We start from the raw sequence: 14,270 nt of genomic DNA on the forward strand, positions 1-14,270 counted from the left end.
GCAAACGAGCTTTAGCTTCCTTAAGAGCAGTCCCTTTAATGACTGCAGCTATAACGCCCCCGACTCGAACAGAACGACCTATCTGCTGAAGAGTCGCCGAGATAGCGGAGCGCCGGACCCTCAACGAGGAGACTGAGGCGCCCTGTGAAGACATGAAAGAGAGGTGGTTAGCGACCTGAATAGAGCGCGGAGCCACCGAACTCACCCCTCTAGCTGAACACCAGGCAGTCCATGCCTTCCAGTGGGAAGCATAAACTGAAGAGGTGGACGCTCTATGCGAGCGAGCCACCAAGTCCAGAGTCAAAGACGACGCCCCAGAGCGCTTCAGCGAGTCCCGAACAACTTCCACACGTGAAGCTTCAGAAGACTGGGCTCCTCGTGTGGAATGCCTGTTCGGGGCTGCACTAGTTCCCCTCGCACGAGTGCGAGAGGAATGGGGGGCCCTTGGGCAAGCCGAAGAAGATCTGGAAACCAGACCTGCGACGGCCACAGAGGAGCGACCAGAAGAAGAAGGGCCGGCTCCTCCATCTCCGCTTTCCGGATTACTCGGCTGAGTAACGGAAAGGGAGGAGTCTGAAGATCTGTATGTGCCCCCCAACCCTCCCTGGACGCATCTGTAAAGAGGTCCAGGTCGGGGAGGGGCACGAAGATCGGAACACCTCTGCAGACCCACTCCGTGTGCAACCACGGAAGGGTCGCAGACTGGAACCATCCCTGCAAAGGGATGAGGGCGTCCCAGTCCACCAGAGGAGAGTCCACAAACGGCTTCAGCGCGAACTGAAGCGGACATTTGTGGACCCGGCCCAGTGAAACCAGAAGAGCCATAGACTCCATCTGCCCCAAGATGGAGGCGAGCGAGCGGATGGAAGCCATCAGGAGAGGTAAAGTGGAGCGAATCTGAGCTTGGAGCTTGTCCACCCTTCTCTGAGAAGGCTGGACAGTCCAAGCGACCGTGTCGAAAGACATCCCCAGATAAGTGAATGTCTGTGAAGGGGTCAGCTCCGACTTTACCCGGTTGATCGAGAACCCCAACCAGTTGGATTCTCGAAGAACCGTCAGGGTATCCTGCGAACAGCCGCTCTGGGACTGGTTCATGATGAGCCAGTCGTCCAGATAAGCCCGCAGACGGATACCCTGGGACCTCACCAGTGCACAGACCTGTCTCACCACCATGGTGAAAATCCACGGTGCGAGAGACAGCCCGAAAGGGAGTGCGCGAAACTGGTAGATCTGATCTCCCCACCGGAAACGAAGCCATTTCCGGTCGGTCGGATGCATAAGAATGTGAAAGTATGCGTCCGTGAGATCGATCGAGGTCACCCAGTCTCCTGGGCGGAGAGAGTCTCGGACAGAGGCTGGCGTCTCCATCTTGAATTTTATCTCCCTCAAGAAAGTATTGAGGAGAGATAAATCCAACACGGGACGCCATCCTCCTGATGCTTTGGGAACAGCGACCAGACGCCCGTAAAATCCCAGGGAGCTGTGGACCCGAACTCTCTCCACCGCGCCCTTCTGCTCCAGGGAGGCAATTTCCGACTGCAAGACGGAACGTGCTTCCTGCGAGAAGGGGGGCTTGAACCGCGGAGGCACTCGGGTAAGAGGCGCCTTTTCCTCCCGCCAGAGTAGACGGAAGCCCGAACTCACCACTCCCACAATCCATTGGCTGTCTACTACCGACATCCAACGAGAAAGTGCCCGGGAGGGGCCTCCCGCCATCACCAAGGTGGAGGGCGGGAGGGAGGTGAGATCGGGAGCGCTTCATTGGGGGTGTGGCTTACTTCCAGAGCCGCCACGCCCCCTCCCCGATGCCGTCCTCTTCTTCCCACCACGAGCGGCCGGCGAAGCCTGCCGCTTCTGAGCTGGCTTGGGGTTAGACGATGTCTGAGCCTGCTTCTGTTTAGAAGGCTGAGACTGTTTCACCCCCTTCAGAGTGTAGTCAAGGAACTGACTGTCCTTGTTTGACTGAATCTCCTTCTGTCTGGCATCCAGTGCCAGCGGACAGAAGAGAGACTCCTCTGAGACCGGGGAGACTCTCAAGGTCTCCCTAGTAGCCAGCTCCGTGAATTGGGACTGCGAGAGGAAGAGATCCCTCCTGCAGAGTACCGCCTGGGTGTACTGCAGGGAGGAAAGACGCAATTGTTCCTCATTGACCTTGGCCAATGCGGTCAAAAGCGCAGAGACATCGTCCGCATTCTGTTCTTCACTGAGAGTGAAAGGAACTAGCGAATCGGTCAATGCCCGAGACAGAGCCCGAACGAGAGTCTCCGCAATGGAGGACAGTTCGATCTGCCGACGTCCAACCTCCTCAGCAGAGAGGAGGGAAGCCTCGGAAACCGGCAAAACCGAATCACGCTTGATCGGTTTAGCCAGAAGAGGCAGCAATTCCCGGGAAACCGGAAGGGTAGCCCTAGGGAGTGCAAAAGACGCCAGCCAATTCTGGCTCTGATTGGGCATGCCAAGCTTCCTATTGGCCGTAGGCACGAAGGAAGAGGCTTGGGCAGCTGAAGCCACCCACTGCTGAGCTGATTCCGGAACTGGACCAAAAGGAAGCAGTAACGGAACAGGCACTGGCCGAATACCACTCCCCGCATGTGCTGGACGAACCAGTGAATGCGAAAGTTGGTAAGCCACTGACGGAGACTCGGCGAACCGGAAGGAAGAAACATCCTCCTGTGCCGGCCGGAAGTCCGCCATGGCAGAAGGAACGAATGATGCGGAAGAGTCCGCAGCCACCACCCCTTCAGGAAAATAACGAGACGTTACTTCCGCCGCGACGTCAAGAACAGACTTGAGCTTCGACGGAAACACGCCCCGCGACTCCTCGCTGACCACTGATGGAGCATCAGAATAGTCACACGTGGAACCATGACCGAAGTCACCAGTTCCGGAAGCAGAAGCATGCCCTGGCAAACCGGAAACCGGAAAAGCCTGAGCACTAACGTCATCCTGCCGCCCAAAACCCTGTGAAGGTAAAGGGTAAGCAGGACGACCATCCGCAAAAACCGGAGCTGGATGAGCTGACGTCACTCCCCCGACTGAGTGGAGTGATGCCTGCTCAAGCCTAGGCGCTTGAAAGCCGGAAGGCGCACGCTGTAATCCACTATCTGGTATCCGGAAGGAACCACCAGAAGAGGAAGAAGCGTTTCCGGCCGAAACCGGAAGTGTAGTCAACGGAACCGCAAAATGCGGAAGTGAAGACTGCACTGGTTGACTTCGCGATCCGGAAGGACCGGAAGTCAGTGAATACTCCATCCTGCCGCGACCGCCGTAGCGTGCCGGAGCGGACGGATCATCACTTCCGGCAAGTGCCGGAAATGCGGCAGTCGAAACCGACTGCCGCCGCTGTTCGAACAAGTCCGGGGCCTCGTAGGTTATCGCCGGAAATGAAAGATCAGCAAGGTATCGGTCGTGACCCGATGCGAAAGAGCTGTCCCCCGAAGGAGAACGTCCAGGCGCCTCACGAGGGCTATCGGACCAGCTCTGCTTACCAACCGACGCTGAAGAGGGAGGACGCTGCTCCAAGCCGGAAGTGGAGGACAAAGACACGGAAGCCAATGCCCGGACGTCACTGCCAGATGCCGGAAACGCCGAACTGCTGGCGACGGAACGCTGAAATTCTGCCTGCACCAAGCTGCGGATTTCTGGAACCAGTGACTTTAACAGAGAGGAAACCAACGCACCTTGTCCAGGTGCTAACAAAGAAGACGAAGTCTCCGATGTAGAGACAGGTGCAGAAGTAACAGTAGCGCTAGGCGCCGCAAAAGAAGCAGAAGTAGTAACAGCGCTAGGCGCCGAAATTGGTACAGCCAACAAAGTGTTACGCTCTTGGTCTGTAACAAGTAACGTTACTTTGGAAGAGGAAGACTTAGCCTTAATTTTCCCCTTGGGGTCCGACTTGCCACGGCGCTTGTCTGAATCAGACATGTTGACAACAACACGTGGCAACGCGAAAAAAATTTACTGAAACATAAGTCTAAACGACTGGAAAATTCAGTAAACACACGCACTAATGCGTTAACAAAATACTATAGCTAAACTTGCCCCACAAGCAGAGGCACGGAGAGCTACAAACAAAGTCACACGAGCTAGAAAACTAACTCACACAACAAAATGGCGACACGCAAGACACTGACACAAACGTCAACAACACGTGGCAAAGTAAAAAGATTTACTGAAACGTAAGTCAAAACGACTGAAAACACAGTAAACACACACGCTTACGCGTCAACAAAATACTAAAGCTACACTTGCCCAAACAGAAAGAGGGCACGCAGAGCTACTAGCAAAGTCACACGAGTTAGCTAACTAACTCACACAACAAAATGGCGAAACACGCAAGTCACTGACACACAAGTCCGTAAAAAACGGACAACGTACAGTAACGAAACAGCGCAAACAACCAACAACAAACGGGAACGAGCTCACCAAACTGTAGGCAAGGCGAGCAGACAAGCTGGGTAACGTGGCCGGCGGGTGTCACTCAAACACACAAGGTCAGCCACAGAGCGTCAAAAAGTGAACCGTCCTCTCCGAGGTGAAAAAGACGTATGATAATAGGCACGTGTTCCTAGAGGAAGTGACGTGGCATACACCCGTATGGGAGGTAACTCCCGGTGTACTGGCCCATTACCAAAGCTACTTTCACTTTCGTTTTGGTGATGGGGTTGCTTCCCTTTAAATTCTTTAGCCGGGTAAGCGTTTTTCAGTGATAAGCATCTCAGGTGACTCAATGCTAATGTGATTCGGAGTAAGAATATGATATTAAATGCAGTCTTATTATACTGTGAGCCTAGATCTGCCATTCAGTGGGTGTGGCTCTGTTAATGCACTGTGAGCCTAGACCTGCCATTCAGTGGGTGTGGCTCTGTTAATGCACTGTTAATATACTGTGAGCCTAGATCTGCCATTCAGTGGGTATGGCTCTGTTAATGCACTGTAAACATACTGTGAGCCTTGTCGTGCCATTCAGTGGGTGTGGCTCTGTTAATGCAGTTAATATACTGCGAGCCTAGACCTGCCATTCAGTGGGTGTGGCTCTGTTAATGCACTGTTAATATACTGTGAGCCTAGACCTGCCATTCAGTGGGTGTGGCTCTGTTAATGCACTGTTAACATACTGTGAGCCTAGACCTGCCATTCAGTGGGTGTGGCTCTATTAATGCACTGTTAATATACTGTGAGCCTAGACCTGCCATTCAGTGGGTGTGGCTCTGTTAATGCACTGTAAATATACTGCGATCCTAGATCTGCAGATTCAGTGGGCGTGGCGGAATGACAAGGGGCTGAATTTATCAAAGTCAAACCTACTTTGAAAGACGACAAACTAGATCTGCAGGTTGAGCGGTCGTGGCTGAGGCCCTCGCCACGGCACAGCCATGACGGGGGGCGGGGCCTTGTCGATGCGCACCTTCTTTGCTCGCAGCTTGGCCAGACTGAATTCCGTCACCTTGGGACACTCCCGCACCTGTAGCGCTCGCAGGTCCGGACAGAATTCGCCCACCATCCTGCACACACAGCCACAGTGACACTAACACACCTTGTAACATACAATCACATGTAACACTCGCAGGTCTGGACAGAACTCGCCCACCATCCTGCACACACAGCCACAGTGACACTAACACACCTTGTAACACTCAATCACCTGTAACACTCGCAGGTCTGGACAGAACTCACCCACCATCCTGCACACACAGCCACAGTGACACTAACACACCTTGTAACACTCAATCACCCGTAACACTCGCAGGTCTGGACAGAATTCGCCCACCATCCTGCACACACAGCCACAGTGACACTAACACTCCTTGTAACACTCAATCACATGTAACACTCGCAGGTCTGGACAGAAGTCGCCCACCATCCTGCACACACAGCCACAGTGACACTAACACACCTTGTAACACTCAATCACATGTAACACTCGCAGGTCTGGACAGAACTCGCCCACCATCCTGCACACACAGCCACAGTGACACTAACACACCTTGTAACACTCAATCACATGTAACACTCGCAGGTCTGGACAGAACTCGCCCACCATCCTGCACACACTGCCACAGTGACACTAACACACCTTGTACTCGCGGGTCCGGACAGAACTCGCCCACCATCCTGCACACACAGCCACAGACCACACTTGCACACCACGGAACACCTGAGGGAATACACGTTCAACATCATCCTGCACACACAATGACAGTGACACATCTCATCTCAATCTAAACTAAATAAAAATGTGCATACCATGTCACTGTATAGTGCAGTGCTACCTAAAAAAAAAAGACACAGTATTCATACTAAGAATGAGTAAGTTCAACCAGACAATAAAGACAGAAATCTACTGGCTGTTTAGCCTGGTCTTGGTGACAAGCCAAAACCCCTGGACGCTGATAGTGCAACACATGATAGTGCTACACACAAACACTGCTCTGTAATACACACACTAGACAATAAGACAGATGTCTCCTCACTGTATAGAGTGGTCAGTGACTCCAACAGCCCTGGACACTGATAGTGCTACACACACTAGACAATAAGACAGATGTCTCCTCACTGTATAGAGTTGTCAGTGACTCTCCAACAGGCCTGGACACTGATAGTGCTACACACACCAGACAATAAGACAGAAGTCTCCTCACTGTATAGAGTTGTCAGTGACTCTCCAACAGGCCTGGACACTGATAGTGCTACACACACCAGACAATAAGACAGATGTCTCCTCACTGTATAGAGTTGTCAGTGACTCCAACAGGCCTGGACACTGATAGTGCTACACACACTAGACAATAAGACAGATGTCTCCTTGCTGTATAGAGTGGTCAGTGACTCTCCAACAGCCCTGGACACTGATAGTGCTACACACACTAGACAATAAGACAGAAGTCTCCTCACTGTATAGAGTTGTCAGTGACTCCAACAGGCCTGGACACTGATTGTGCTACACACACTAGACAATAAGACAGATGTCTCCTCACTGTATAGAGTTGTCAGTGACTCTCCAACAGGCCTGGACACTGATAGTGCTACACACACCAGACAATAAGACAGAAGTCTCCTCACTGTATAGCCTGGTCAGTGATTCTCCAACAGGCCTGGATGCTGAGCTGCAGCAGGCGTGGACAGCGGTGGGCCAGCTGACTGATGCAGCGGTCGGTCAGTCCGTAGATATTGTTCAGCATCAGGTAGCGGATGCTGAAACCATACACACAACACTTTATTAGTACAGTGGAACCCCACTTTTACACAACACTTTATTAGTACGAGAAGGCAGACGAGCTCGCCAAGAATGGCAGCAAGATGGAACAGCCAAACCACTGCCAGTCATATCGAGAGGCAAAGACCCTCATAAAACACAGATGGAAAGAGAAATTTGTCAACAAAACCTCTGGCTACAAGCCACACCAAGACCCCCTCCATCTCCTAAGCCGTGCTGAGCAGGCTATCATCTTCCGCCTCCGCACTGGACACTGCTGCCTCAAAGCACACCTAAGGAGAATAGGTGTAGCAGAGTCTGCCACATGTGACTGTGGAGAGGGAGATCAGACTCCAGAACATGTTCTCCAAGCATGTCCCCTCCTCGACCAACTGCGGATCCAGACATGGCCTGACCAAACAGATCTGAGGACCAAAATGTGGGGAGCACTGGAGGACCTGGAAAGAACGTCCATGTTCATGGCATCCTCCAGATTCCGAGTCTGACACAACCGTCGTACGAAGCAGAAGAAGTACAGTGAAACCCCACTTTTAACGCAATTTAAGACTCAGACCTGGGAACTCCTGATTTGTACTTGGACTATTCTCAAACAAATGCTTCTTTCAATGTTTAATGACAAAAGCTATAATCACTGATCAAATGCCGAGTCATAAACTTACTTAATCATTAAAATCAACAGTGCCCCAGTAAATGACAGGGATGCGCTAGTGAAGAAAAGTAGTCTAGGATTTATACTGGAAATTTTTTTCAACCGACCGTACTGATCGTATTTATGACCAAAAGCGTACAAAATACGGCGAAATCATTTCAGGCCTGAAGCAGATTGAAGACTCACTTCCTTTCAGGACTCTGTTTTCTCAGATGTTCTGTTCTACACTTTATGAATTTACCTCCATTTTAAGACTCCCTACTTTTTAAGACCTGATTTTTCCAGATTTTGTAGGTCTTAAATGAGGGCTCCCGCTGTACTGAGAGAAAAGGCTTACTTTGAGCAGTCTGCAGTGAGGTTGATGATGTCGTCATCGCTGAGATCCCAGCAGCCAGACAGGTCAACGTGTTCCAGTTGCAGCCTGTTGGTCATGAGCGACAGCAGCCCCTGTCTGGACAGCCACACACACCCTCGCAGACTCAGGTGTTTGACCTGGTGACAGTTAGCACCCAGGGCGTACACACTGGCGTCCGAGATGTTGAGACAGTGGGACAGATCCACTGTGTGCAGGCTGGGGTTGTTCTGCAGCACCGCAATCAGAACCCCGTCACTCAGCCAGTCACGCGCGTTGCACAGAATCAGCTCCTTCAGGTGAAAGTTCCTGCTGGTCAGCACCCGAAACCCGTTACGCGAGAAATCGAATGAACAGGACGTGGTGTTGACGGTGAAGTTGAGACTAAAGTAGCAGTCAACCAGGTCGCGGAACTCGCTGCAGACACCACGCAGTTGGAACACCTCTTTGAGTAAAAAGAATGGCAGGAAATGTTTGCACAACACCTGTTCCCACGGGACATCAAATAGTCTGATTGGAGCGGTCGCCATGTTGCTCATGCCTTCAATGGCCAGGGTGATAACAGATTCATCACAAGGCCTGTTGGATTTAAAAGTCAAATAAACCCATTGACTGACCTGCAAAATATGATTTTATTTCTTCACTACATCATTTAGAGATTTACAAGTATTGTATAGAACAATAATATACATGTCACAAGACATTGTTTTATTGTTTTATGTAGGTTGTACGTTAATTGTTCTATTCTGTGTATATATGTTCTTTTGTAAAGGGCCTAGAGCCATAGGTTAACACTTAAAAATGTTCAGTTATTATTACTGTATTATTAAGACAACGCATTTGTTTAACTTTCAGTGATGTAATGTGCATGTGAAGATTTTTAATCAGAATAAATTGACGCACACAACACACATGGAAAAAAACAGAATTAGAAATGTATTTTGATTTTTTCTGCTTTGTTTTTGTCTGGAAGCAAGTTCTGCATGACTGTCAATTTTTACAAAGCCAGATTGCTTTTCGCTTATCTGGTACATTTGACTATGCACACTATTGTTTGTGTGCTATCCACAGTACAGGTAATACGGAACCAAACACATGCAGCTACAGTGAGGATGTCAGCCGGCTTTGTTTATCTCACATAAACCAGGGTTTCATTTACTAGTGCGCCCTGCGCCATTGGCGCATTAAATCTGAAAATGTCCCATCACAATTCCCTTCAGTGCGTCAAAGGGCGCATTGAGATTACGTACCACTGCGCCACCAAATATACACTTCACTACATCGGATTACACACACACACAAATAACACGTGTAGCGGGAGAGCCCTACTAGCTCAGAGTTGCAGGTACTCAGTGACCCCACCTTTCCTGTAGATACCCCCATCCCCTCCCTTACAGCCGGCCCACAGCGATCACAGAGGATACCGAGTCTTTGAGAGGGTATAAAAGAGGCCGGCTCTGCGAGTCTCGTCAGTCAGCGCTGAATAAGTGCTTGCTCTCTTTCCCTGTCTTTTTCTCTCTCTCTTACACGCTGCATAAGTGTGTACTCTCTTTCACTTTCATCTGTCTCCGTTTCGTTGTTTGTTTTGTCTCTCAGCGTTGAATTTAAATGCTGTGTGTCCTGCTTGTTCGTTTAGTCTCTCAGCGTTGAATTTAAATGCTGTGTGTTCTGCTTGTTCGTTTTGTCTCTCAGCGTTGAATTTAAATGCTGTGTGTTTTGCTTGTTCGTTTTGTCTCTCAGCGTTGAATTTAAATGCTGTGTGTCCTGCTTGTTCGTTTTGTCTCTCAGCGTTGAATTTAAATGCTGTGTGTCCTGCTTGTTCGTTGTCTCTCGGCGTTGAATTTAAATGCTGTGTGTTCTGCTTGATCGTTGTCTCTCAGCGTTGAATTTAAATGCTGTGTGTTCTGCTTGATCGTTGTCTCTCAGCGTTGAATTTAAATGCTGTGTGTTCTGCTTGATCGTTGTCTCTCAGCGTTGCATTTAAATGCTGAACGTTTGCTTGTTCGTTCGTCTCTCTGTGTTGTGAACGTTTGCATATTCGTTCTGTCTTTCAGTGTTGAGTCTACGTGTTGTTGCCGTGTCTGTCTTGTGTGTGAAACAGAGCAGGAATGATATAAGCTTACACAAGAAAAGAGCCGTAGGTGCTAGTTACTGATCGGACTGATTGGGGGTAAACGCTAGGTAAAGTTAAGAATTGTTTGGTACTTTGTTTGATGGGTTTGTTACTTGCTTTTCATGTATTATAGTGTAAATAAAACCTTGTAACTGTTTCCTATGAGTTATGGTGAACACCACTGTACGTACGAGAGGTGAGCGTGAACATGCGTGTGTCGGTGAAAGAACGCGAGTGTGTGAGCTTGGTTTGGTGTCATGTATTGTAACTTCTGCCTCTCCTTGACTGTTGTCCTGCAAACATGTGTTGTTAAAACTGTACGTGGCAAGTTCTAACATCCAAAACACACATCACAATATTTATGTAACACACAGTCTAGATTACTATGAAACACACAGGGTTTCCTCTGAATACCGAGGTCGGCTAGTATTGTAGGCACATGTATCGAACACAACGCGAGGCATAGACTAAACTGATTGTGCAACTACATTACATAGGGCTAGAGTAAAGGAAGATAAATAGTTTGTTTGTTTGTTTATTTGTTGCTTAACGTCCAGCCGACTACGCAGAGCCATATCAGGACGAGGAAGGGGGGATGAAGGGGCCACTTGTCAAGCGATTCCTGTTTACAAATGCACTAACCCATTACTTGTGTCCCAGCAGGCTTTAGTAAAACTAAATTAATACCTACTGGAAGATTACCAGTTTCCAGTATGTTAAAATAGGCTTAACCTATCTACTGCTGGACTTACATCAGAACACTAACAGATTAAACTATACATGAATCGCGAGACAAGCGGCAAGAGAAGAGATTTTTGGAAAAAATACAGGTGAATGAGCAAGAAGGCAGAAAAAAGAAAAGAATTCATGAAGAAAAAGAGAGCATGACAGGAAAGAGGAACCAAAAGATAAATAGTTGCTCTCCTCGGCAATCTTCAGCCTCCCCCTGAGAACAAATAATGACGATACGGGCCCTCTCTAGGGCTTCCGTTACAAATTGGTGCCGTGACCAGGATTTTTGTGTTTCCGTTTCAAAATCATCCCGTGACAGTAGGATTTTGTTAGTGTCTAGGTTACAAAAGAAGTGTTTTGCGATTGTTAGAGTTTTGCAGAAGCGTTTTCATTACGTACAGTTGTGTTTTGTGTGTTCATGTGACTTGGCAAGATGGGTGCTGTTTTAGGCTTTCTTAGGCTTTTGGTGCCAAGTTGGTTGACACAGAACAGTTCCAAAACGGGTGAAAAGAAGTTTGAAACGTAGGAGCAATGTTTCTTACTCTTCTAGCAGTAGTGATGAAGAAAGCTCGTCCAGCAGCTGCAATAGTCGCTGTTCAAGAAAAAGGTCAAATGTGAGGCAAAGGGCAAATAACACTTTAACAGGTCTTCTTTCAACAACACATTTCTGAACAACAGTTCGTCTCGCAGCCGGAAAGAAAGGTTCCCAGAAGTGTTCACAGGCACATGTATTGAACACAACGCGAGGCATAGACTAAACTGATTGTGCAACTACATTACATCAATCAATCAATCAATCAATGAGTCTTATATCGCGCATATTCCGTGGGTACAGTTCTAGGCGCTCTGCAGTGATGCCATGTGAGATGAAATTTTATACGGCCAGTAGATTGCAGCCATTTCGGCGCATATTTACCTTTCACGGCCTATTATTCCAAGTCACACGGGTATAGGTAGACAATTATTAACTGTGCCTAAGCAATTTTGCCAGGAAAGACATAGGGCTAGAGTAAAGGAAGATAAATAGTTGCTCTCCTCGGCAATCTTCAGCCTCCCCCTGAGAACAAATAATGAGGATACGGACCCTCTCTAGGGCTCCGGTTACACACGATATAGCGGCTAATTCTCAGATGGCACCATATTGCACTATTTTACATCTTTGGTCAAAACGCGTACATGCCTCCCTGGCGCTTCTTGCCTTCAACTATGACTATGTCCCATCGGAATTTGGTTTAGGGGAACAAATGTCCCATTGCCTTTTTCTCCCAGGCTAAACCCAGATAAACTCATTACTGACTATTCCCCCTTCCCTCCAAAGTGCTGCTGATTGAACTTCAGACCATTTACTTCTCTCATGGAGTCTAATTTGTGACGCAAAAATGATATTTTGACTTTGAAATTAGCTTCAACGCAAAATATTTCTTTTTATATTTAGTCAAGTTTTGACTAAATATTTTAACATCGAGGGGGAATCGAAACGAGGGTCGTGGTGTATGTGCGTGTGTGCGTGTGTGTGTGTAGAGCGATTCAGACTAAACTACTGGACCGATCTTTATGAAATTTGACATGAGAGTTCCTGGGTATGAAATCCCCATACGTTTTTTTCATTTTTTTGATAAATGTCTTTGATGACGTCATATCCGGCTTTTCGTGAAAGTTGAGGCGGCACTGTCACGCCCTCATTTTTCAACCAAATTGGTTGAAATTTTGGTCAAGTAATCTTCGACGAAGCCCGGGGTTCGGTATTGCATTTCAGCTTGGTGGCTTAAAAATTAATTAATGACTTTGGTCATTAAAAATCTGAAAATTGTAAAAAAAAAATAAAAATTTATAAAACGATCCAAATTTACGTTTATCTTATTCTCCATCATTTGCTGATTCCAAAAACATATAAATATGTTATATTCGGATTAAAAACAAGCTCTGAAAATTAAATATATAAAAATTATTATCAAAATTAAATTGTCCAAATCAATTTAAAAACACTTTCATCTTATTCCTTGTCGGTTCCTGATTCCAAAAACATATAGATATGATATGTTTGGATTAAAAACACGCTCAGAAAGTTAAAACAAAGAGAGGTACAGAAAAGCGTGCTATCCTTCTTAGCGCAACTACTACCCCGCTCTTCTTGTCAATTTCACAGCCTTTGCCATGAGCGGTGGACTGACGATGCTACGAGTATACGGTCTTGCTGAAAAATGGCATTGCGTTCACTTTCATTCTGTGAGTTCGACAGCTACTTGACTAAATATTGTATTTTCGCCTTACGCGACTTGTTTTTATTGAACTCCTCATGATAACTTGAAATTGGCGGAGAAACATTCACTCAGTCTAACGTTAATTTTGGCTGACGTCCTCCAGATAGCTGCATGTGAACCAAACAAGCTTTGAAACGGAGCACATCATTGTCGATAAACCACAACGGGTACAAACCTCCCTACCTTTCTAGCTAACCACTCTCAGTAACAGCAAAGATCTTTGGTAACAGTGACTCAACCGCAGGACTCTTAAGACGTTCGAAAGAAGAGAAGAAACTGGCACGCGGCTGTGCATGTGACACTGACAATGCTAAAAACAATGCGAACATGGTCGGACGCCGATATCCGATGCTTGCACTTTTGCTCGCTAGCTCTTCGAAAATGCATAATAACTTCCTTATTTTTTATTTCTGTGACTTAAAACTCGTACAAAGTATGATAATATTGTTAAGATTCTGGATATATAAAAATATTACATGAACATTCTTTATTTTGAGGTTGAGCCTGCGTTCTTAGATCAATACGAACATGGTCGGACGCTGAACCACGATGCTTTCACTTTCGCTTGATAGCTCGTCGCAAAATACATCATAACTCCCTTATTTTTTTATTTCTGTGACTTAAAACTTGGTATAAAGTCAGATAATGTTGTGAAGATACTATATAAAAAAAAAATAGTACATACATGTACATGCTTAAATTTGGTAGCGCAAGGTAGTGCAACTCCGCGTGCGGTCGCGTAGTATTTAGTCAGACCGCTCTGCACCAATCCGTTCACTGATTAATGCTACTAATCAAGATGTTTACTCTGCAAATATGAACCTTCAAATAGTCGTTCTTTTGTGCCCGTGCATGCTTGTTTCTCAGGTGTACATCTCGCAACGCCGTCGTCTCCACTGTACCGCGCAGCCCACCGGATAACGCCACGTACTCCGCGATTTTCGTAT

General features: G+C 47.5%; 1 protein-coding gene across 2 annotated transcripts; it reads right to left on the reverse strand.

Annotated features, from left to right (window-relative positions):
- Positions 1-4,773: 4,773 nt before the first annotated feature.
- LOC138959839 (F-box/LRR-repeat protein 15-like) lies at positions 4,774-14,234 on the reverse strand. Of its 2 annotated transcripts, none has more exons than XM_070331478.1 (4): positions 14,146-14,234; positions 8,203-8,834; positions 7,063-7,194; positions 4,774-5,504 (listed from the first exon to the last, which is right to left on the reverse strand). In XM_070331478.1, exons 2-4 carry the CDS (start codon positions 8,754-8,756, stop codon positions 5,324-5,326), a joined length of 867 nt encoding a protein of 288 aa, XP_070187579.1. In that variant the 5' UTR covers positions 8,757-8,834; positions 14,146-14,234; the 3' UTR covers positions 4,774-5,323. The 2 variants fall into 2 exon arrangements, with proteins under 2 accessions (XP_070187579.1, XP_070187580.1); XM_070331479.1 differs by lacking the exon at positions 14,146-14,234 and adding an exon at positions 13,507-13,576.
- Between the last annotated feature and the right edge of the window lie 36 nt (positions 14,235-14,270).

This window comes from Littorina saxatilis, linkage group LG2 (assembly GCF_037325665.1).
Source record: "Littorina saxatilis isolate snail1 linkage group LG2, US_GU_Lsax_2.0, whole genome shotgun sequence".
Classification (NCBI taxonomy): Eukaryota; Metazoa; Mollusca; class Gastropoda; order Littorinimorpha; family Littorinidae; genus Littorina; species Littorina saxatilis.